Source organism: Panthera pardus, unplaced genomic scaffold, assembly GCF_024362965.1.
Source record: "Panthera pardus isolate Hobbes unplaced genomic scaffold, ASM2436296v1 HiC_scaffold_24, whole genome shotgun sequence".
NCBI lineage: Eukaryota > Metazoa > Chordata > Mammalia > Carnivora > Felidae > Panthera > Panthera pardus.
In genome coordinates this window covers 74645809-74671257 of record NW_026526810.1, presented here as the reverse complement: position 1 = coordinate 74671257, position 25449 = coordinate 74645809, and the positions used below count along the sequence as shown (strand labels likewise).

At 38.0% G+C, this 25449-nt stretch overlaps 1 protein-coding gene across 6 annotated transcripts in view; it reads right to left on the bottom strand.

The window, feature by feature from the left end:
* Positions 1–25449, bottom strand: part of AKAP6 (A-kinase anchoring protein 6) — a 492371-nt gene that overhangs the window by 132896 nt on the left and 334026 nt on the right. For all 6 annotated transcript variants that reach the window (XM_019428105.2, XM_019428101.2, XM_019428107.2 and 3 more), the window contains one exon: positions 15873–16021. In XM_019428105.2, coding sequence (XP_019283650.2) covers positions 15873–16021 — 149 coding nt within the window. The remainder of the gene's footprint in view (positions 1–15872; positions 16022–25449) is intronic.

Genomic DNA, 25449 nt, shown 5'->3' with positions numbered 1-25449 from the left:
ATATTAAAAAACAAACAAAAACCACTGTAACAGGGACAGATAAACCATCAAGCTTTCTTTATTAACTCTGTGAGTTACTAGTAAGAAATGACTAATAAGCATTTGCTCACATGAAGTTTCAATCATTTAGAAATACCACCTGAGGGGTTCCTAGGTGACTCAGTCGGTTAAGCATTAGACTTGGGCTCGGGTCATGATCTCACGTTTCTTGAGTTTGAGCCCCACATCAGCCTCTGTGCTGACAGCTCAGAGCCTGGAGCCTGCTTTGTATCCTGTGTCTCCTTCACTTTCTGTCCCTCCCCTGCCCGCACTCTTTCTCTGTCTCTCTCAAAAATAAACAAACATTAAAATTTTCTTTTAGAAATACCACCCGAATTATGGTCATCATTTCTCTCTCCTTGCATTCTCCCACATTTTAACCATAAAGACAGGGGAAAAGCAGAATGCCATCCCCCAAATTAGGAAGGTATGATTCAGGGGAATATTAAGAGCAAAGGAGAAATAAAGGGAAAAGCTCACCCTTTCCATATGTATGGATCTGGAGAATAAGGAAAAAATAAAGGCAAAAGGAGCAGGTACTAAGATACATATCCTCCCATCTCTTGGACTAAGATCCAGAGAGGAAGTATGTGAGACAGGTTGAAAAGAAAGCCAAAAGCACAAGGATATCAGCTCCATCACCTGGTAGGAAGTCTGGGAAGAGACTTCCTTAAAGTTCCTTCACCATAACTGGAGTGGGAATGCTATGGTCAGAGGAAACTCTGGTCAGGACTCCCCTTGCTACCTGCTCTTTTATCCCCTCCCTGAGGACACTTTTCTCTCCCATGAAGTTTCTGGGAGTTCACCTGATGAACTTGACAAAGGTGTTGCCATAGCAACAGAGGCACAGTGACCCCAAGGAGAGGAGGAGGAACCTCTGAAGCCAGACCTCAGAGAGTTGGCAGGGTCAGTGAGGGCTAAGATAATGCCTGGTCAGCAAGAAATACCCTCTGTCCAAGCCATGAGATAACAACACAGACGCAGTCCTCAGTGGGAGACAACCTTGGAATATCTAGGGCAAGATCCATTTCATTGAACCCAGCCAGACTATACCCAAAGGTCATGGTAAGCCAGGGGAACTCACTGCACCCTCGAATCACAAAGTCATATAAACCCAGATGCCATCTTAGAAAAAAAGCAGGGAGAGACATAAATCTGAAAAACAGCATTTACCCCAAGAGGTAGTTCCCTAATGACAATGTTAAATTTTAGGGGAGGCTATAAGCATCGTGTTTAAGTGCCTGAGCTCTGATCTTAAAACAAGAATTTTCCCTGCTTTACCAGGAAATTATGTGTTTAGGATGTTTCATAAAAATCATTAATCAGCAAGGAAAACAAAGAGGCCTGTTTTCTTTTCCATATGTGTCTGAAAAAAAGAAATTTTGATTATGACCAAACAATGCAAGGGTAAGATATGAGTTTATCTTTGCATTGCTAATGCTCAGCATAGCACCTGGAGAATGATGATGAATGAATGTAGATAATGAAGCCAAAAACCTTTAGTAGGGCAAGAACGACTTCAGCATGTGACAGAGAGCATAGTATCTTATCTTCAAATGCCAATACCAACACAACCAGTGCAACATGGACAGGCTTCTCCATTCATTTGGAAGGTGGGATTTTGCCTTCTAGTACATGATAATGGCGCATTTGCTAATAAAAAAATATATTATGTGCAGTAGATTCTCAATTAATGTGAGTTGCTCTCCTGTTCCTTCCACATTTTCTTCTTTTCTACACTGAAACTTAAAGCAGATTTGAATAAACAAAACATATATAGGGTGGTAGAATGTTCAGAACCATGGACATTTTTTCACCTTTATGTCTACTGAGCTGTTCCCTCCTATTATTCCCCTTATCAAGGGGCTTGGAACAAAAAAACATTTCTTCTAGTTAAATGCACCTCAGACTTCTCAGAGAGTCTACACTGGAGACCCACCAGAGGCAAATGAACCTAACACAGATGCTCACCCTTTCTTTAGCCTATTTTCATTTTAGCTGGGAATATGCAGGCTTGAGTTTGTTAGGTACAGTAAATGCTTTGGTTTCATATTTTGCTTCATTAGCATAAAATCAACACCAGTGTTTGCCAAACAACAATTCTCATAAGGTCTTAATGCTGAAGACGAAAACACTTTTTTTAGCATTCGGGCCCGATTTCAGATTCTTGGCCACGTGTTAATTCACAGCTTAGAAAAGACCTGAGAGCTTTCTAAATTTACTAAAATAAAATATGTAACTTTGTAGCAAATCACAAATAAATTACTAGAATTTCTCTGTTGGTTCTTTGAAACCTTCTAGAAATGAATGCAATTTAATGTGCTCATTATGTAAGGAAAATTCTTAGGTAAGAAAGTAGTTTACTTCCTTATGTTTACATTACCTGCAAAGGTGTGCTAAGTGTTTTTCAAGTGATTTTAGGAAGGATGTCTTCCAGGAAAAGTGCCAGCTATTATACAGGAAAACAGGATCATCAATGAGCGAATTTATCAGGGGTAGCATAGAACTAGTTAATAGTTTTATATCCCTTTGAAGAATATGCTGATTCTATCAGCTGAATTCAGAACAAGGTTCTTTTCTTGAATTCTTGGTGACAAAGGCCCTAGTCTTTCTTTTTAGAAGAGAGAGAGAGGTAATTGAAACTGTGGCCAGTGGCTCAGAATTTTATAAGTGTATAAATATAGGAACTACTCTTTTGGAGGAATTTTCCTCACAAAATTTTCTCTGCAGTTGTGCTTTGGTTTGTGTTAACTCTTTCACTCAAATATGTAATCTGTTAGATGTTAAAAGCTCTCAAAAAAAACAAACAAACAAACAAAAAAAAACTCTCAAAGTATACCTTTTCAGTACTGTATGAATCTGTTATATTCTCTATGAAACTGTTACAAAGCAAACTCATATCTACTCTATGAAAGTGTTACAAAGCAAACACATCACCCAAATAGTATTATTTTGGATACTTCCTTAAATTGCCATATACTGCATCTTAACTGGGTTCACAATAAAAGAGTCAGACACTCTGTTGTAGGTATAATATTCCCATTTTAGGAGGTTGAAAGCCTTCATCACATGAGGAAAAACAGTCTTCTAAATCAAAGTCAGTTTTTGTTAGAGAAGCACAGAATTATGAGTGTATTTATTTCATAGATGGAGAATTTAATAGAGATGGAGACAAATCTATGGAGAAATAAATGTGTAACTTTTTCTTTAGTATTTTTTTCTAAGTTTGGGTTCACTACTATGGGTAATTGCCAAAAATATTTCCCAACATCCTGTCCACCATTTTACTCTGCCTCTTCAAGGTTACAAAAAGATTCTTTTCACCACAGAAATAAAATACTAACAAGCTTATTCAGTATTATTTTCCTGCAGATTGGAGAGCAATACATTATTTGTAAGGCTAGCATAGTTTAAGAAATAATCCTTCCTCTAAACCCTGATGGGAGTTATGTTTGACTAGCTAAGTGTTTGAATACATAAATGCATTCAGCCTTTGGTATTTAAAGTGAGCATCATTAACTCAACATTTCAACTTAAACTTTGCTTAAAAGATAAAGTTTCACCCAAGTGAAATCAATGGGAGGTGTGTGTGAATATATGAGGTTTCAGTTTGGCCCACTGAGGAATTTTGATTAAAACAGACAACCAAATGAAGAAATCATCAAAATAGAGCAATTATTGGTTGAAGAAAAGATAACACTATAAAGACCTGGCAGTTTTTCTACCTAAGTCTCAGTGACATATATTTAGGAGCATTTAAGAATCCATCTTTTATATGCTTAATGGTTCATTTCACACCAATACATCCAAAAACACAAGACCGGTTCCTGAAATACCAGCTTGTCTATATTGGGACTTCTATTAAATGATCCAATTTTCCTAGCTTCTTTAGCATATTGATTCTTTCCCCAAATATTCACTAAGTGCTCACTGTTCACATTATTTGCTCAAGGAAGTTTGCCTCTGCTTTTCAAAAAAGACACTAAAGGGAGTGGTAACAAAATCTTGTAAAAATATGGTTTAAGAATTTTACAGAAGTGAAATACTAATAATAGATCAGAATTTCCCATCATCCTCTACATCATGTGGCACGTAAGCACAGAAGGGGCACCTGCCCCAATCATAATATCATTAAAGAATAAAATTTAGCTTTCTGGACATGGAATCTGATATGCACAGTTGCATGTAGAATCCCTTTCCACTCTAAACATATTAAAGTGTGGACACTAATTTACTATTTTGAATGAAAATTCATGAGCGACTTCCTCATGAGAAAAGCAGTCTGCCTTTGCCATTAATAAATAAAAAGGAATATGGAGTTCTTTCCAGCAGTAATTTTCTCAATTCTCATATATACCCACATACATGTAAAAATGCCTGAGAAAAATAAAATCAACCCTACAAATCTGTTAATGACTGGCCCCACTTTCTCATGGGCTTATGGGCTGCCTGTCCATAAACAGTTGTTATTACAATAACAGTCACAAAGCAAAACAAAATTCTGATCTCCAAGGTTAGAAAATATCAATTAGAAATATCAGTGCATATTTCTGGATGTATTTGGAGGATTCTGTTAGGCTGTCAGGAAGTCAAACCCTTATCTAAATTTCCAGATAATACACTGGACTAAGCTCTAGACAAAGAACTGGAAAACATTCTGAAGAATGTAGATTCAGTAGTGATTCTAACACAAATGGGGGAACAATACAAAGCAAGAGACAATGTTGTTTTTCAAAAAAAAAAAAAGAATAAATCTTCCTATGTATCATCTGTGTGTTAGAGGGGCTGGATCTAGACGTGCTACCAGCACACTGGGATGCGTCAGGCAGCTTGCTCTTTTTAAAAGGACTACCACACCCTAGGCCTCACTGGTTTTCAAAGATTTAATAGGCAACAGAGAATACGGACTCTCAGGGTTAGGGCAGGAAGTAAATAATCTGGAAATTATCCTCTGCCACCTAGTCCCTAACAAAAGCCTGGTGGCAGAATTAACACAGAGAGCTCTCCCAGAATGATTCTATCTCCTTCATCAAGGTTGTTGACTCTGCCCAGAGAGTGCTATGCTCAGACTACAATTTTAGTTACTTGTAGAACTGCTCTTACTGAATTATGCTTTGACATCACTTCTCCAGCCTACATTTAAAAACTGCCTTCAGAATTTTGTTTCTCTTGTAGGGCTGTAGTATCACAGATGCCTGTCTTCTCCTTAAAGCCACAAGAGAAATTCTCGGGCCTCAATGGCATAAGAAGCTGGGCTTCCCTAGATACATATGATTTTTAATCTTAGGACACCATACATTTTCTGATAGAGGAGATTTTTTTCTTTTCTTTCGTATGTAAAATTGAGAGCCAAATCACAACCCTTCTTGAGGACATGCAGAGAATACATATCTGCTTGTTTTCTTACATGTATTTTACTTTTGCTTAACTTATTTCAGTCAAATATTTATTTTATTTTATTGCAAATATGTTTGTAAGTTGACTCAAATCCTTTGTGAAGATGGGGGTATGAAAAGGAATAAATTTTAAAGTGAAGAGTTAAGCTCTGCACATTACAATAAGGTAGCTTAGATCTGTCTTAGGTACCCTCTCATTGCCCCTGCTAGCATCTGCCTCTTCAATGGGCCTCATCAGCCCTCCAAAGCAGTACAGAAATTAAGATGGAAGGGAGATACAAATATATCTCTTTATTGGTTGACTTTCCTGTTAACTTTGAAGTAACAGTTTCCCAGGAAGTATGCTTCTGCCTCTCTGGCTTGCCTTTTGCTTGATCCTGGCATGGATGGCATTAGATCACTGAAGTGGAAGACTGCCCAGGTCTAAAATTAGTTTAATGTATTTGCACATTAAAAGGGTATAATATCATGACTCCAATGAATACATTTCTACTGGTAAGGTGTTTTTTTTTTTTTTCCCAGAAAGACCTATTTTAACAGTTGCATAGTACCCAGAATATCAGTTATGCAGAGGGTAGCCGGGTACTTTTTGCTCCCTTTGACTACATCCTGATCTTTCTATTTAATAACATCACGATACAAAGGATGGAGCAAAAATAACCTGAAATGAACACAGATCAGCTAGCTATTCATTAGATTGAGACAAGCCAAGAGTGAGAGGAAGAAAGTAGAAATTCATGGTGGAGATAAAATGTGTGTTGCCTAGTGATTTATCTGTAAGAGCATTCCCAACATTAGCACAAATAAAAGATGGTACTTCATTTTATGGCTGGCGTGTACCAGAAAGAAAACATTTACATAGCAATGTTCCAAAAAACACCCATTGAGCAGAAATTCAAAATGGTCATTTTGTGTATGAAAGAGAGAAAGAAAGAGAGAAAGAATATGAGTAAGCATGAATGTTCATGTAACTGCAACAGAGATATTTTTGGCATGTTGTTCAACAGAAAACCAGGAAGATCACCCTGCAGCAGTAAAATCCAGGTTGATTATATCCCTTCTCAGGAGGTTAAAATCATTCAGTGTATCTTACTGCTTAATTAATTTAAAGAATCAAATTTGATCTTTAATCAAACAATAGTTTAAATAGTGATTTATTCGTTTTCATTTATCAAAATCATTTCCCTTTGGAGATGCTATATATATATACACATATAGTATATGTGTATACGTATACATATGTATATGTATACATATACATATACATGCATATATACACATGTACATATATATGTGTATATGTATATATATACACACACATATATATACATATACACACGTATATACAATACATATATAGATATATATGTACATGTACATATATACATATACATATACATACATACATATACATACATATATATATATATATATATATATGTATGTATATATATGTATGTTTTTGTTCACACCAGTACAGAGATGTTTCTTTTTCTAAAGAAAAATGGACTCATCCTTTCTGCCAAACTTAACTTTTTATCTATTTAAAGTTCATTTCAGCCTGTTGTGCTTGGGAATTACCTATATATTCTGTTTGTATTTGGGAGTAAAATTTACACTGAAACCTTGCATGGTGAGGAGAGTGTTATTCCTACTTCTTAGACTTAGGACAGAAACCTTGACTGCGTCTCTTTCTGAGACATGGCTCAAATTTCCCCATAGCCAGAGGAAGCCTGGCATATGGCCAGTGAGACTTGAGGTATCTTCTAGAACTTTACCACCAGAGCAGAAGTCCCTAAAAACTCACCTGGTATTCCCTCCTGATCCCAGGAAGCAGAGTCAAGAACAATCTCCATGCCCTTCTGCTTCAGTAACATCGGATTATTATTTATAGTAACCTCAACACACACACACACACACACACACACACACACACACACACACACACACTCTCTCTCTCTCTTTCTCCTTACACAGTTACTGTCTTCTGGCCAAAATCCTCACCTTCCCTCTACCAAATCTTTTTCTAATAGCTAGCATCTATGCACCTTTTCTGACAGCTCAGATATTCCCTGCCCCCATAAGTCTCCCTGATTAGGCAGACCTCCTAATTACTCCCATAATACTCTCTATCTTGAATTTTACCACTGTTTCATAAGGATTATCTGAGTGTCTTTCTCCCTCACTAGACTGAGGACTATAGAGATTAAGTTTTTTTCTATCTTTTCTATTTCTAGTATCTCCTACCACTTCCTGCAACATAGTAGTTAGTCAATGCATATTTCATTAACTAACATATATATATATATATATATATATATATATATATGTGTGTGTGTGTGTGTGTGTGTGTATTACATTATAAATATTTTAGGCATTTTCTTATAGACTATTGTATTTCTGTGCTACAAAAACTATACAGAGTAGGGGGGTAAGGGGATGGACAAAATAGGTGAAGGGGATTAAGGGGTACAAACTTCCAGTTATAAAATAAAGAAGTCACAGAGATGAAAGTACAGCATAGGGAATATAGTCAATAATATTGTGATAACATCGTTTGTTGATAGTAACTAGACTTACTACCGTGAGCATTGCTTAAGGTATAGAATTGCTGAATCACTATGTTGTTCACCTGAAACTAAAAATAGCATTGTATGTCAACTATACTTCAATAACAAAAAATTTTAGGTATTTAAAAGTACAGACAGAGATATTGCATCTTGAGAAGGTTAAGTGTTCCAATCAAAGTCACACTGCTAAAAAGCATCAGAGTGCCAACTTGAATTCCAGTCTTTAGTTTTTAATCTAGTACACACTCTTTCCTCCTTGAAGAAATTAGACTAGACTGAATTCATGACTACCCCTAAAGGTACATGTTATTTGTGCAGTTGGAAGCAATCTGAGCAGTCTTAACTCATTCTAATATCTAGGATCAGGAGCTTTTACCTGCAGCTTTGAGGCAGAAAATAATAGTTGACTGTGGTCCTAAATTCCTGCCAATCAAGATACCACCTTGAATTCTCAATGATGCAGTTTTTATTTTGGAAGCCTTGTATATTATAGCATGAAAGATTCTAACTGAAATCAAAACGTTCTGATTATCCACACTTTTTAAAACAAGCATTCCTTAAAGGTAACGTTATGTCCACCTGGGTGAGGGAGTAGTTTACCATAAAGTAAGCTCCTACCTCTCTCAGCGTCTGCTGCCTCATAGTTACCACACTGTCCTTGTTGATGGTCAAGAAGCACAAAACATTCTTGAGACCCAGACCTGCTTCCTGGGCATTTACACTTGTATGTTCCACAGACTATCAAACAGTTTGGAACTGTGTTGCAAATACTCAGCTTCTTTCCCCCATTCCTGCTCCTCGCCTTTCTTCCCCACCTCAGTGAATGACATGTCCATCTGCCAGACTGCACAAGCCTGAATCATGGAAGTCCATTCTTAAATTTCCCTCCCTTAATGTCACCTGCTTGGTGTCCAGGGCCTGTCTTCAACTTCCTTCTTTCAGTTTCCAATGGAAACTTTCAGCTTCCATTGCTACTGTCCTAGCTCAGGCCCTATTTATTTCTCACTTGGATGACTAGAGTAGGATCTTAATTGAACACTATCTAATCTTGCCCATGCCAATCTATTCTCCTCACCACTGCCAAGATACCATTTCAAAACTGACCATCTAGTCAGTCTGGGCAGGCTTTACTGGTCCTAGAAGTTTGTACACAATGCCTCCTCTGTAGGAAGCATTCTCATGGTCACTTCTGACCCTGAGGCATATTCCATGACACTTCTGGAAGGCTTTCCTGACTTGCACACACCTGCCACATGCTGTGTCTCATTGTCTCTCCATGCTCGGTACAGCCTGCACTTAACAGTTGTAATTCAACATTAAATGACACAAAAGCCATTTGAATCCAGATTCTCTCATCTTCTTTCTCCTCCCTGAACTAGCAATCAGAACATCAGAGTGGCTCCTTTCTCTCCCTCATTCCCCTCACCTGATGGGTCATCAAGGTTTATCAATTCTTTCTGGCTTTAGTCTCCAATCCAGTCTCCACATACTCAATTAATTTCTAACCTGAAATCTTCATTGACTAAAGCAGTGCTTCTCAAATAGCAGCATCAGAATCACCTGGAGAGCTCATTACACAAAGATTGCTCGTCTCCAGGTCTAGGCTTTCCAATTCAGTAGGTCTGGAGTGGGACTGAGAATTGGCATTTCTAACAAGTTCCCAGGAGATGCTGATGCTGCTGGTCCAGAGAACACACTTTCAAAATGAATGGCACATTGGTTCTCAAACCTGAAGTGGGCATTAGAACATATTTATACCTTGGCTCACTCCTGACTACTGAATCAGAATTTTCAATGGAGTGGGATAGGCAGACATTTCTCAGCTTAAAGACTCCACAGGTGATTCTGATTCTGAGTAACAACTAGGAATTCAATGATTAACTCCTGGACCTGGACTGTGCCTTCTTCCCAAGGCTTAATTTCTCACCCCTGGCTTTCTATCCCGATTTCCAGTCATATGGAACCAGCATGCAGTCTGATGATTCCAGACCTGTGTTCCCTCTCTCTGAGCCCCAGATCAATTTGAGCTACTAATTTATGCATCCATTCATTCACTGACCATGTAGCATGCACAAGCCTAGCACCCAGTGTAGGGCAGAGTGTGGTGAGCACTACAGATGCAGCTTTGCCTCATGGAGCCCACACTGTTGCTCTGAGCTCCTCAGCATCCTCTGCTTCCCTTTCTCATTTCCCAGGTAAATACTTTCTTGCTAGACTGTAAATTTCATGAAGGCAGGGACCGTGGTCTGTCTTTGTAGGTGCTAAATAAATATTTGTTCAGATTAAATTGAAAAGCTCTTCCCCTGACCCAGCCTTCTTTCTTTCCTTTTTCTTTTTTTAAATTTGAGTATAGTTGACACACCATGTTACATTAGGTTCAGGTGTACAACTTGGTGATTTGACAGGTTTATACATTATGCTATGTTCACCATAAGTATGGCTACCATCTGTCCCATTACATCACTATTACAAGATCATTGACTATATTCCTTATGTTCTGCTTTTCATTTCCATGACTTACTCATTCCGTAACTGGAGGCCTGTATCTCCTTTTTCCCTTCACCTGTTTTGTCCCCCCCCCTTCCCCCTCCCCTCTGGAAACCATCAGTTTGTTCTCTGTATTTATTGTTCTGAGTCTGCTTTTTGTTTGTTTATTAATTTTTTTTAAATTCCATTTATGAGTGGAGTCTTATGGTATTTGTCTTTTTCAGCCTTACTATGTCACTTAGCATAATATTCACTAGGTCTATCCATGTTGTTTCAAATGGTATGATCTCATCCTTTTCTATGGCTGTATAATAGTCCATTGTGTATATACCCTGCATTTTCCCTATTTATTTATCTACTGATGGACACTGAGTATGCTTCTGTGTCTTGGCTATTGTAAATAGTGCTGCAATAAACATAGGCAAAAATATATAGTGGGAATAAAACAGTCTTTTCAATAAGTGGTGCTGGGAAAACTGGACAGCCACATGCAAAAGAATAAAACTGGACTACTTTCTAACAGCATACACAAAAAAGAATTCAAAATGGATTAAAGACCTAAATGTGAGACCTAAAACCATAAAAATCCTAGAAGAGAACACAGGCAGTAATTTCTCTGACATCAACCATAGCAACATTTTTCTAGATATGTCTCCTAAGGCAAGGGAAACAAAAGCAAAAATAAACTATTGTGACTACATCAAAATAAAAAGCTTTTGCACAGCAAAGGGAACCACTAACAAAACAATAAGACAACCTACTAAATAGGAGAAGATATCTATAAATGATATATCTGATAAAAGGTTAGTATCCAAAATAAATAAAGAACTTACACTACTCCATACCAAAAAACCCCAAATAATCCAATTTAAAAATGAGCAAAAGACCTAAATAGACATTTTTCCAAGGAAGACATACATATGGCCAACAGACACATGAAAAGATGTTCAACATCACTGACCAAGCCTTCTTTCAAAAATCCTCTCCCTGCTGTCATTCGTAATCTGCTCCAGATCTCCTACCATAGTCAGAATTGAACTATGTCTTCCCTGAGCCGAAGCCCCTACCCAAATAACGGTTTCTAACTTAGCACTTGTGATCCTTTATTCCATGTTGTTTATAAACTGGCTCCTTCTACCAAACTGTGAACGTCTCTTTTTTGCCTTTAATCTCTATACTTCATATTAGTAATATTTGTCAAATTAATGACTGAAGTCAATTTTGTCTTCACTTAAGCCTACTTCCGAATGTTTTTGCTCAAACTTCCTTTTGGCTTTAATGAAATCTCCTTAAGACTCTTCAATTTCTCCATAGTAGAAAAATACCATAATTAAATTTCATACACTATGGAATATGCACAACATAGGATTTAGAGGGGGGAAAAAATGTTTATCGAGAGTCTGAATGAAATCCTCAGAGAGAAGGCAAAGCATGACTTTTTGAACTGTCTACTGCATTCAGACCCAGGGTCCTGCACTGAAGTCTTAGCTCCAACTTAAAAAATCATCCTGGGCATGCCAGTCACCCCAGCCTTTTTACCTCCCAGTTCTATCATTTATAAACTGAACAAAAGACATGGTTTGTGATAGACAGTAAGTCTTGACAGCAAGTAGGATGCTACTTAATGAATTAAACAGCATCTTTGAAATTCATTTAAAAAATGAAATCAGACAACGTCTGGATAGAAAGAGGTGTCAAGAAAAGAGATGGTTACACTTTACAAAATATACAAAAGGTAAGTGTTCTTGACAAACTTTGCTCAGACCATTGTGTCATTCACATAGTAGGCCTTCAGTGGATATTTACTAGGCGAAGGAAACAAACAAACAAAAAAACAAACAAAACAACAAATCTGTAAGTGTTTTCATTTAACTTGGCAGGAATCAAAAAGCACCAATCTGCTCCCATAAATAATCATCAGTGATTCGTGCATTGCATGTCCCTCCAGGAAGCCATAGTTTCCCGCTTTGTGGTGCTGGAGCCAGTGCCAATGGTCTCCCATAGGTAAACAACTCTTACTAGCACTCACACAGCCTCACATATTCAGAGAAATCTTCCTACCACAAATATTCATGACTGTTCAACACACAGTTCATAGTTGTATATAAGCTCTGTTCTATCACTTTGCTACCCAACTTTTCATTAAGCCAGAGGGGTTAAAATTCATTTCTTTAAGAAATATTTTAAGTTCATTTATTTATTTTGAGAGACACGGAAACATCCTGAGCAGGGTAGGAGTAGAGAGAGAGGGAGAGGGAGAAAGAATCCCAAGCAGGATCTGTCTACACGATCAGCACAGAGCCCAATGCAGGGCTCAAACTCACAAAACTGAGATCATGACATGAGCTGAAACTGAGCATCAGATACTTAACCGACTGAACCACCCAGGTGCCCTGAGGTTAAAATTCATTTTTCTACACTTGATCTTAGCCAAAAGTCCAAAAAACGATTAAAATTCATTTCTAAGCAATACTGTGGTTATGTAAACTTCCTAGAAATTTAAGATCACCATTCTATCCAGCTGCTGAGTTTTCCCTGGAGTAGCTTATACATTTTTTCAACCACATACTGATAGTGTGCATATAGACATGGGGAGGAAATAAAAATATACAAATTGTATCACCAGCTTAATTAAAAAAATTTTTTAAGTTTAGTTATTTATTTTGAGAGAGAGAGAGAGAGAGTGCACAGAGAAGGTGCAGAGAGAGAGGGAGGGAGAGAATCCCAAGCAGGCTCTGTACTATCAGCACAGAGCCTGATGTGGGGCTCAAGCTCACAAACTGTGAGATCATGACCTGAGCCAAAACTAAGGGTTGGACATTTAACCAACTGAGCCACCCAGGAGTCCTTAATTTTCTCTTTAGTAGATTGGATGTCTGCATATGGAATGAAGACCCTAGAAAGCCCACACTATTCCCACAATTGCTTACTGGAAACAATGCTCATTCTATGCAACAAAACTAACTATTAATGAAGTTTATGTATCATTGGAGCAGATAATTTTACAAGGCGGTGTTCTTAAGGCTCCAGAATTAAGGATTTGACTGTGGGAGCAGGGAGTCTTGGGGGCAGGACACCCCAGATAACCTCACCCACATGCATTCCTCAAACAATGCTTTTCTGTATGTAAACAGAAAATAGAAAGGAGTATATGGTTTTTGTCTTTAGTATTAAATAGCTGCCTTTTCTTCAGTACGCTCTTAAATTTCTGCACAATGCACAGCCTTCAGCACCCCAAGGAGCATAAACAAAGGATATCAGGCAAGTTCACCTACTCCCACTTCACAGAACAATGCTTGTTGTTAACTAAGCAATTCCCAGGGCAAATTTATGATTTTTGAAGCCCAGAGTAAGTACTCAGGTTGGGTCCTTGGAATCTGAGGTCAGAAGCACGAGGTGCCCGCTCAGTCCCCAGGGCTTTCAGAAAACATGAAAATGTGACCTAAAGTTTGTGCTTGCATCTACGCCAAAGACTATTTAGGCACAGAGAGAAATTAAAGCACATTAAAGCCTCAAAACAGCTTATTGTTCATGCTCCAAGACCTAACCTTTTCTTTCTGATATGCTGCAATGCTTTTCTATATACATAATGTATCTGTATATAAAAAATATCTTGATAGAGAGGAACCTGGGTGGCTCAGTTGGTTAAGCGTCCGAATTTGGCTCAGGTCATGATCTCATGGTTAATGGGTTTGAGCCCCATGCTGGGCTCTGTGCTGACAGCTCAGAGCCTGGAGGCGGCTTTGGATTTTGTGTCTCCCTCTCTCTCTGCCCCTCCCCCACTTGCTTGCATGTGCGTGTGCATGCTGTCTCTCAAAAATAAACATCAAAAAAAATTTTTTTAATATCTTGATAGAGCAACAAATTATATAGATTTGAAAATTTGAAATTTGAAAATTTGAAAATTTGAAAATTAGGAAAATTTAGTCCATTTCCTAAACAGAATTATAACCTGCATCATTTTCCCGTATTCTTAGACCTTAGGTTATATCACAAGACAGAATTTATAATCAGTACTTAATTTATCCCAAAATATCTGTAACTATATGCATTTAAAGTGTAAATGCAAACAAGTGCACAAAAAGATTTCTTTCTTCCTGCCTTTTCAGGGAATATTTTGGCTACAGTTAAACCCCATATGACGCTTATTAACATGTATGTAATGGAACTTGAGGGAACAGTTTCTCCCCCTTATTGTCTGGCACAAGTATAAAAGTGAAATAGGTTACTGTCCCCATTTTTATGAGTATACTTATTATTAAGTCATTAAAATAATGAAATAATTAAATTTAATTAGTATTCTTTTATTCTTTAATAATCACCTATAAAATAATAGAATTGAGCCAGAAAAGAAAAAAAGAAAAAAATATATATACATGCAATATTTGCATAACTTGAAAGTCATTTGGAGGGGCGCCTGGGTGGCACAGTGGGGCGCCTGGGTGGCTCAGTTAGTTAAGCATCTGACTTCAGCTCAGGTCATGATCTAACGGTTTGTGGGTTCAAGCCCCGCGTTGGGCTCTGTGCTAACAGCTCAGAGCCTGGAGCCTGTTTCGGATTCTGTGTCTCCTCCTCTCTCTGCCCCTCCCCTGTTCATGCTCTGTCTCTCTCTGTCTCTCAATAATAAATAAGTGTTAAAAATTTTTTTTTAAGTCATTTGGAAATATCTGAAAGTGTGAGTTATTTATTCAATAGTATAATTGAACATATTATATATAAATTGAATATAGTATATTTGGGTATTTAGTACAATGTAAATACAGCCATGTGTGTCAGGCTGAGGGAAGCTGTTGATGGATCACTGAATTTGTTGGGTCCTTTCACATACCATGGACAATTCTAGTGCTAGACTGTTATTCTAATTGACTTTATGTGAATGCAACTGGCTAACCCAGTGTCTATGAAGAATTATTAAATATCTATGTTTTCAGGAAAACTATGTAGTACCAGATTTCCAGTGAGATTTTGATATTTAAAAGTCCCTTGGATAGACTTTAAAATAAACGGTGAAGTTTAAAAGGGGGAAAAAAAACACTGAAAAAAATTTATGAAGAAGAAAGACCAATACTATAAGCACAACATAGTCACACAAACATTCCCAACATCACTACTTTGAAACAGAGATTGGAAGCTTGCAAAAAGGCTGTTTTGAAAAAAAATAACAAGAAAGTTTGGAAGTTCTGGGTTAGATGAGAGAGTCTGATAAATCCACACTCTTCCATTCTGGCACAAATGGAAAAGAACGTAAACGCCTACTCTACTGAGCTTCGACTGGTCTGTTAGCTAAGGAGGAAATGCCTTGCCTAACACTAACCAGTGGAGAATCATTGAAAAAGTAGAGATTAGTGAGAATAAAACAACAAAAAGAATAGCTCCCTACCCGTTGCCTCCCACTGAATGAACTTTTGACATATCAGCAAACTCTTCTTTCCTCTTGCTGCTGCTGGTATACTGCTCGCTGTACAGCTTTAGGGACATCTGCTCAACAGCATCTCTTTGTGCTTCCAGGTAGCATAGCTGAACCTCAGCCTGGAGAGAGAAACAAAGGGGAATTGCTGTTTTAATCCAGAAGGAATGCATTTCAAGTGAGGTGTAACAACTCAAAGAATGGGAATTGTTCACATCATTATACCGTTCCTTTTTGGGTTGGATTTAATGGGATCAGCTGGGCATATTACAGAATTATACTTTAGATCTGAATCTTATAAGTTCCTCCTTAAAATATGACTTGAATAAGTGAACTCTCAGAAGACTCAGTAAATATCACGAAATATCCCTGTGATCATAATACTGCATGATGAGATTTTACATAAAAATTCTGTGAAATTCCTTAATAATATTCTTCCTTATATTGCCACATATGTAACATTTATTTTTTAAAGATCTCCCTCAAACCCATACATTTTCATGGACATATATTCTGAACGTTTCTCATTATCTTCCCTGAGAAGAATAAAAGCCTAGTACAAATTCTAATGTATCTTCAATAATGAAAATAGACTTCCTTTGTTACTTTTTTGGGGGGTCCCCTGTATTATTACCTTAATTTTAAAACAGACAGAATCATGATTTTGCTTACATGTTGGTTTGAATTGTTAAATCTTTCATAGTTACTTGGGGCTTACTGTAGTAAAGAGAGGTAGTAAGTTCACCATGCTGTTTTCTATCAAACCAAGGCCAAAAGAATGCTGAATAATATTTGGCATGGAAATTTATTGAATAGATGCTTTATTTATTGCAGCTGTTATGATCCCTGTGGCTTTAGGGTTCCCCAGAACACCAGATGAGACCGGGAATGCGTGCCCATGGTAGAGGGGAGGGAGAAATGCTGACTTCATGTGCACTGTGCACCAAAGGAAATCTTATTTTCTTTTGGCGTACTTCACAAAATCCATCCATGTCTGTTAACATTTCTGATAAGCCTTAAAACGGCTACTTCTTTCTAATTTAATTACATATTGTGTTAAAAACAGTTCTGGGTCAGCTGTTGGGTAGTTGCCAGAATTCTGTAATGTTTAAGAAAAGCCAAGGCAGACACGAGGTGCTACTTTTTGTGAACCAATCAAGGCCTTTTGCCTGCTCTCTGGCTGTATAGACTTGACCACGGAAGAAAAACAAAACAAAACAACAATAACAACAACAACAACAACAACAACAACAACAACAAAAACAGTGTTACAAAGTGGCAGCTGCTTAAAACAGCAAATCAGGACTCTGTAAATGAAACGGGTAGTTTATGAAATGTAAGATCTCTGAAGTTCGTATGTTGTTGCTTTCTACAAGCAGCTAATTATGAACGCTCTAGACTATGGAGGAGGAACTTATAAAAATGCTAAAATTACTACATTTTGATCACTGAAATTTCAGAAATCAATTAAAAGCTATAATCGATATAATGGTTCATGTGAATTTTTCTTGCCCAAACTAATTGGAAAGTAATAGTCAAAGAACTTAAAAACAATAATCCTCCCAAATGCCAACCCCTTTTATCCTTCCCCTCTTCCAAGCTGTAGGGATAATAAAGAGGTGTTCCCATACCATGTATTCTATTGGAAAACCCATTCAAATAATGTTTCTCCACCATTAGGTGCCAAGGGACATGTCTGATCCCTAGAGATTCTCATAAGTTTTTAAACATCCTAAGATAACAAGCCAGACCATCCTCATTCTGGATAATGATCTCACAAATGTGTGTCACTGGTCACAAAAAGAATCATCAAGAATGAAGTCAACTTAATGTAGACATCACTACTATAGAAAAATAACTGGAACTCATCCCTCAGAGACCCTAGGCCATTTCTGTGTACAAAGGAACACACCTCTCATATGACAGGGATACATGGAAAGGAGTTCAGAGAACAATGCGGAGAGCAACTCAAAGATAATTAGTCACCTTATGAAAATGATTGAAATGTTGTAATGTAAGACTTTTATTGCACAATATCTCACAGGCATTTGACATAGGAAACTTCCCTGCACTAACAAAGAGATGAATTAGATGGCCCAAGTCTTTCCTATCCATCTCTATTTCTCTCTCTGCTTTCAATGATTCATTCCTAAATGTGATGATAAAAATAGAACCAAAATAGCTCCTTCTGCTAAGGTTGAATGGCTGTGCCAGTCTAACTCTCTGCAGACTGGTTAAATTTTTCTCATAGTATATCTTAGTCCAAAGATAAATTTTTAGGAGGAAGATATGAAGAAAATATACTACTTTAAAAAACAGTAACACTGAATCTCTGATTAAAGGAATTTTATTTGTTAGCATTTATGATAATAGTGGATACTCTGTAAAATACTATATTTTACAAATGGTAGCTCAACTTGATTAAATAACATTACTGTTATGTTATCAACAGAATTTGGCAACTTACTCATTAAGGAAAATAAAGGAAAAAGAGGGTGCAAATACAGTGACAGATCAACTTGTTACTTCCTGGTTGCTGAAAAGCCTATGGTGCCATCAATTAAAGTAGGTGTAAAAAAACAGCAATATGGATGGATGAAACAGATGATCTGGATTTGAGTCTTTTGGTTTGAGGTAGTGGTGGAACACCCAAAAGGAGATGATCAGTAAACAAGTGGAAAAAATTAAGTCTGATATATAAACCTAGAAGCAATGGCTGACATTAGGAGAGGAAATGAGAATGCCATGGGAGAGAGTATATGATGACAGAAAAAAATATCAGTTCTCACTTATTCTACTCAAAGTCTGCATTACCCCTTAGCTGACCTAATGTGATGGATTCTCAATCACTCTCCTTCCTTCCTTCTCTACCATCACCAAATCTGTTTTACAGATGGTTCACTGATTGATTTCTGAATCAGAGCTGAGATCACTAGTTGTTGTTTCAGGGCTTAATTCTGGATTGCTTTTCTTTATTTATACTATTCTCCATGGCTTTCACTGAAATCTATATAGTAATGGCTCCTAATCTTTTCTGAGCTCCATATTATACATCCAAGCAAACACCTGACACTGCTCCTTGGATTTACTTTAGGCACAAGTATTCAAAACTGAATGCTTCATTCTCATCCTCACCACATACCCCCAAAACATTCTGCACTTATGTCCTTCCTTTCAAATAAATGGCACCGTGTGTTGCTCAGGTCAGAAAACTGAAAGTTGTCCTTAATTCCTCCCTTTACTCATTTCCCACAGCCATTTACTCTCTAAATTCCATTGATTCTTCTTCCAAAATGTCTCTCCAGTCTGTGTCCCCAATCTGCATTCCTGCTAGCCTAGTCCACGCCTTCATCACCTCTCCTCTGCAGTGCAACAGTTATCTTCTAACATTCATCTCTACTCACCCATTCCTGCCCCTCCAATCTTCCTTTATAGTGGCCTCAGTGGTTCTCATAAAAAAATAAACAAAACAAAACAAAACAAAACAAACAAAAACCCAAAAACAAACAAACAAACAAACAAACAAACAAACATCCCAAACTTCTATGCTCCAACACATTTGGTTCTTCAGATGTCATTTTCTAATTGTCTCTCTCATGATCCCCATGCCCTATCATCTCTGTCTATTTTCAGTTCTTTAAACAACTCTTTCCAATCTCAGGGCCTTTGCACATATTGTTCTCTTTCTCTGGAACACTCTCTTACTAATGTCTTCTCATCCTTCACTTCTCAGTTGACATTTTATCTCTCGAAAGGCCTTCCCTGATCACCCTATCAAAGGTATATTCATTCTATTTTTTTTCTCCTTTGGAACAGTATTAATTTCTTTTACAGAATATATCACAATTTAAAAATTTTCATATTTACTTGTTTATACTCTGTCTCTGTCTCCAGATTCTAAGCTCCATAATGGAACTGGGTCTGTCTATCTCCTTTGTTATTTTGTACTCCCAGCACCTTGGCAGAATATGATAGGGGCTCAGTAAATAACTGTTGAATAAATGAATTATACATTCATCCATCTATCCACTTATTACTCATATGTACATTGAGCCTTCAACATGTGTCAGGAACTGCACCCGGGACTATGTGTACGACGAGGGAAAAACAGTCCCTTTGGAGAAGGAAAGAGCTATGCCAACAGATAGCCTCAAGTGTGCTGTGTAAAATGAATGTGGGGAGGATTGGAATTAAAAAACAAACAAACAACTAATTGTCTGAAAATGAGGAATGGGCAGTAAAAGCCTAGGAGAGGTGTCATTTGAGCCAGATCTGGGAGGATGGGTATGATTTTGTCAGGTGAAGAAGCAGATAGATTCTTTATAGGCAGTGACTTGTTTGTTCAAAGGCCTAGAGTCATGAAAGGATATGGCATGTTCAGAGAGGGGGCTGGAGCTTTGGGGCATTTAGATGAAAAGTCTTACAGAGAAGAGGATGTCAGGTTAGAGAATTTGGATGCTATCCAACAACATGACAACAGAAGATGCCACTGTTTCTGTAATGGCCTTAATCTTCCTCCATCTCCCCTTTTCTCTCATAGCAAGGGAGTCATCTGATGGATTAGTCCAAATATGCTCATAAAGCACTTACCTCCTGATGTACTTTGAGAATACTGCATTGAGAAGGAATCAAGTTTCCATCAGGCCAGAAGGCCAGTGTCCCAAATAAATGCCTAAGAGATTCTAGTAACTTGTACCTCTAGTAAACCTTTAACATAATATGGACTGAGCTCCTCCCACCCCCAATTCATATGTTGGAGTCCTAACACCCAATATGACCATATTTGGAGATAGTCTTTAAGGAGGGAATTAAGATTAAATGAGGTCACAAGGGTGGGGCCCTAATCCAATAGGAATGGTGTCTTTATAAGAAGATGAAAAGTAGGGACAAAGAGAAAAGGCCATGTGAGGACACAGCGAGAAGATGGACGTCTCCAAGCTAAAGAGCGATGCCTTACAAGAAACCAAACCTGCCAACATCTTGATTTGGAATTTTTAGCTTCCACAACTGTGAGAAATACATTTCTGCTGTTTAAGCCACCAGTCTGTGGTATTTTGTTATTGCCACCCTAGCAGACTAATACACATAATAAAGTTAGAAACGCTGCCTTCCCATCTGAGGTTGAATATAATTCCTTTGCATTCCTTCGCTATTCCTAATAACACCTTTGTGCCTTTGTTTTATAAGCACCTAGAACCTAAGTCACAAGGGATACACCTCTTCAAATTTAGACTACACATTAATAACTTAATCAGAATATAAGGCACAGTGTGTTAAAATAGTTTACTTAAATTTGGCTTCATGTGTAGTGATCCAAATTCAATAATCTTCTTTTAGGGCCTGAATAATTACTCAACCATACAGTTCCCCTTGATACTGAATCGAATAACAATATAGCTAACCCATGATAAATTTGCGGGAAGGGTTAAATTTCTTAACAATCTTTTTTTTTCAATATATGAAATTTATTGTTAAATTGGTTTCCATACAACACCCAGGGCTCATCCCAAAAGGTGCCCTCCTCTACCCATCACCCACCCTCCCCTCCCTCCCACCCGCCATCAACCCTCAGTTTGTTCTCAGTTTTTAACAGTCTCTTATGCTTTGGCTCTCTCTCACTCTAACCTCCTTTTTTTTTTTTTTCTTTCCCCTCCCCCATGGGTTTCTGTTAAGTTTCTCAGAATCCACATAAGAGTGAAAACATATGGTATCTGTCTTTCTCTGTATGGCTTATTTCACTTAGCATCACACACTCCAGTTCCATCCACGTTGCTACAAAGGGCCATATTTCATTCTTTCTCATTGCCATGTAGTACTCCATTGTGTCCTAACAATCTTTAATGATTAAACACATAATCACTTTTATAATTACATATAGACATATCCCTTTTCCTTGCCTTAAAAAGCACTGATTTAGTCAAGAAATATCAATTATTTCATCATTGCTGCATGTCCCAGCACCCTTTGCTGGGTTAAGTATCCTGAGAATGTTAAAATTAATTTCACTATTTCTTAACTCATGCTATTAGAAGTCTGCCCACTCATTCATACTGTATTTCATAGCTTCCCACCACAACTACCTGCCTTCTTACATCTGGGTCCACATCCTCTTCCTTCCCTCCTGTTTCTGTGGAAACAGTCCTTTTTCCTTTCTAAGTCTGGTCCCCTTCACCTGTGCACCAGATCTCCTCTTATCTACATAAAGATTGTCACCTCTGTGGTAAATCACCCTTCTTTCCTGCATAAAGTTTTTTTCTCTCTTCTGTATTATTCTCATCAGCACATCAGCCAGAAAAAAATGCTGTTGCTTTTCCCTTGCTGAGAAAAAAAAAAAAAAAGAAAGAAAGAAAAGGAAAAATAATCCTTATATACCAATTGACACTAATCTATCCCCTGGCCAAAGCCCCATTTCTCTGTTCTCCATTATTGCAAAGTCACTTTTATACTATATAGATATACACTATCTATTCACTATGTCCAATTCCTCTCTTATTTTCTCTTGAACACACTCCAGTCAGGGTTTTGTCCACATTCCCCATGCCAACAGTTAGTCCTCAGTCCTCAACCTATACTGACCTGCTCCAGCAGGGCTAGTAGGCATGCTCTAGGGGCACTTGGCCTTATTTGCATGACAGCTCAGTCCCTAACCTCTCAGGTCTTTGCAAAAATGTCATCTTCTCATTCAGGTCTTCTCTGATCTCCTACTTAAAAATTCAACTTACACCCACCCCCCACATCCTTATACTCTTTCATATATATTTACCATATCTAGCCAAAATATGTTACTTATTTTGTATTGTCCATCTTCCTCCAGTGGATTAGAAGCCCCATGAGGGCAGGGACTTTGTCTATATGCTTGTTGCAGTACCAACAGCACCTAGCACAGCATAGGGTATATCACAGGTACTCTATAAAAATTGGCTGAATAAATTTTACTGAGTTTGAAAATCTGAAACAGTTTAAAATGTACAAAGAAATAAAATAGATTGTTTGAAGGCTGCAGCCTCAGCTTGATTTCTGAAACCGTTGGCATCATTCTCACTTAAAAAGGAGATTCTTTTCTTTCACAAAAGAAAATTATTGAAATATATAACTTACTTACTTTTCTCTAAGAAGAAAAGAAGAAAAGGAAAGCTTTAATTCAGGAATCACTTGATAATGTTTTATTCAGCTAACAGAGTGATCTTATACGTCATACACTATATTAGAAACTAATGACGGCAGTCACACACACATAGAATAAAAACTTGAGCTATTTTCTTCATGTGGTTATCTTCACAATGCGTTTCAAAACAAGTTTTAAGTCTTTAAGTCTTCTGGGTAGGAACTTGTTTTAGCTTAATAAAATCTGATTTCTCATTTTAAAGAAAAAGAGTATTTGAGCTTTTGGAGGAGACATTAACAATGCCATAGTTTGTTTTTGGAAGAGTCCACAGTTGCTCAGGAAGATCCTTTAATATAATGTGGGGGGGGTGGGGGTAAAAAAGAGAGAAGATAGTACTTTTTCTGGCAATAATTTTGTCATTTGGAAATATATTTCTACTTTTACTACACAGACTTTTTTAACCTTTGATGCAGTAAATGTAAGCACATGCCTTCTTCTCCTCCTTATATAAATATTTACTATGACTTCTCTTTTTCTTCCCCATTGTATCCCTCTCATGCAACTAGCCGAGACTGCCTCTTCTTCTGGAAGCACCTACAGGTCTCAAGACCCCACAGTCCTGACAAGGACTTCCAGGGTTTATTAGGATCTACACTGTAAATCTCCATAATTTTGTTTGGTAGAGCTCCCCATACTCACTCCAGGATTTAGAGTTGTCATTGTACAGTATTCCTGGGTTTTTTTCCCTCAAGATTCTAGTTATTTGGGGGCATTTTTGCTTTTGTTGTCATTGTAGGTGGTTCATAATTTCCTAAAATAACTCACCTCTGGAACTGAATTCAAAGTGCATCTCCTTTGAGGAGGGTTTGAGATGACAGTATAGAAGAATCCTGAACTCACCTTCTCCCATGAACACAACAAATATACAGCTACATATGGAACAATTCTATCTGAAAAGGACCTGAAAGGTAGCTGAACAGCACCTCCCCAGCAAAGAATAAACTGCAATGGAGAGATGGGTCCTAAAGCGTCTGGCCTCAAAAACCAATAGGACTTACTTCTAGGAAAACTATAGGGCTGTAGGGAATGTAAAATCTGCCCTTAAAGGGCTCATGCACAGACCCAGTAGCCTAGGGACCCTGCACAAAAGCACAGTTTAAAATGCACCTATCATAAATGAAGGACACTCATTTGTTAATATTAAAGTATCTACCAGATAGTCAGGAGCCTGTTGGAATTCTCTCTCTGAGGACAAATGCACTGGTGGGAGCCATTTTTGCATTCTGCTTCTGTCTTGTTGGTGTTGGCCCCATGAGACATTTTCACATTACCTCCTAGCCTGCTAGCTCTGGTGGGAGTGCCTACATCTAGGAGTTGCAGCCATGCCCCACTATACCCTTGCTAGGTTGGCTGAACACACTGCCCCCACACACCACAGCCATAATCCCTCAGGCATCATAGCAGGACTACCTGAGTGCTCCCCCAACCCCGCATCTCCAAGCCTTACTCCCCTCCTCTCCACAGTAGCTGGTGGGAACATGCAACCCATACAGTGGATGTTCCTTGAACATCTGCCTCTGGTAGTCAGGGGGATTGTATTTCCGGTTCCCAAAGGTCTGAAACAATTGAGGAAATAGTCTTTGGCAGGCTACCACCCCCAGGGCACTGCACAAACACTAGACCATCACCTACAGCCATCATATAAAAAAGGCCTATTTTCTTGTCCTGGAGCTTCAGGCCTGAGGGGCAGGTTTTAGGTTTGCCCTACATCCAGAGGCAACAGAGTTGCCCCCCAGGGAATATGGGTGGAAAGATATAATATTTTCATCCTTCTTTGGCCTCACCACAGCTAGCTGATACCTCCCAGAAAGGTGCTTATACACACATCAAAAGCCACAATATTACAACTATTGTCCAATAGATACCTCCAGATCTCCTGATCTAGAAGTCAGCAGGGTTTATGATTGTAGACCCACAAGACTGTAGATATTTAAATACCTTAAAAGATGCTGTCTGAAGATCTGGTTTACAATTACCCTAAAACTAGGCACTGTCTTAGATCCCTCCATTTAGAACATTGAGAGCTTTAGGCACACCCTCAACAGCAGGGAACTATCAACAACAAATCAGGCTATTTAGACAATCACAAAGGTCTGAGAAACAACCAAAAGCTAGAGAGCAAGGTTGAACCATAAGTTCTATCACCTACATAAGGCCATTCCTTCAAGACTAGGCCAGGCAGCTGTTTCATCTAATAGATAGAAACAAACACAAAGAGTCAAGCAAAATGAAGAGAGACAAGAATGTTTTCCCAGTTAAAAAAACAAGACAAAAGCTCAGAAAAAGACCTTAATGAAATGGATATAAATAATCTACCTGATAAAGAGCTCAAAGTAATGGTCATAAAGATGTTTAATGAATTTAGGACTATGGATGAACACAGTA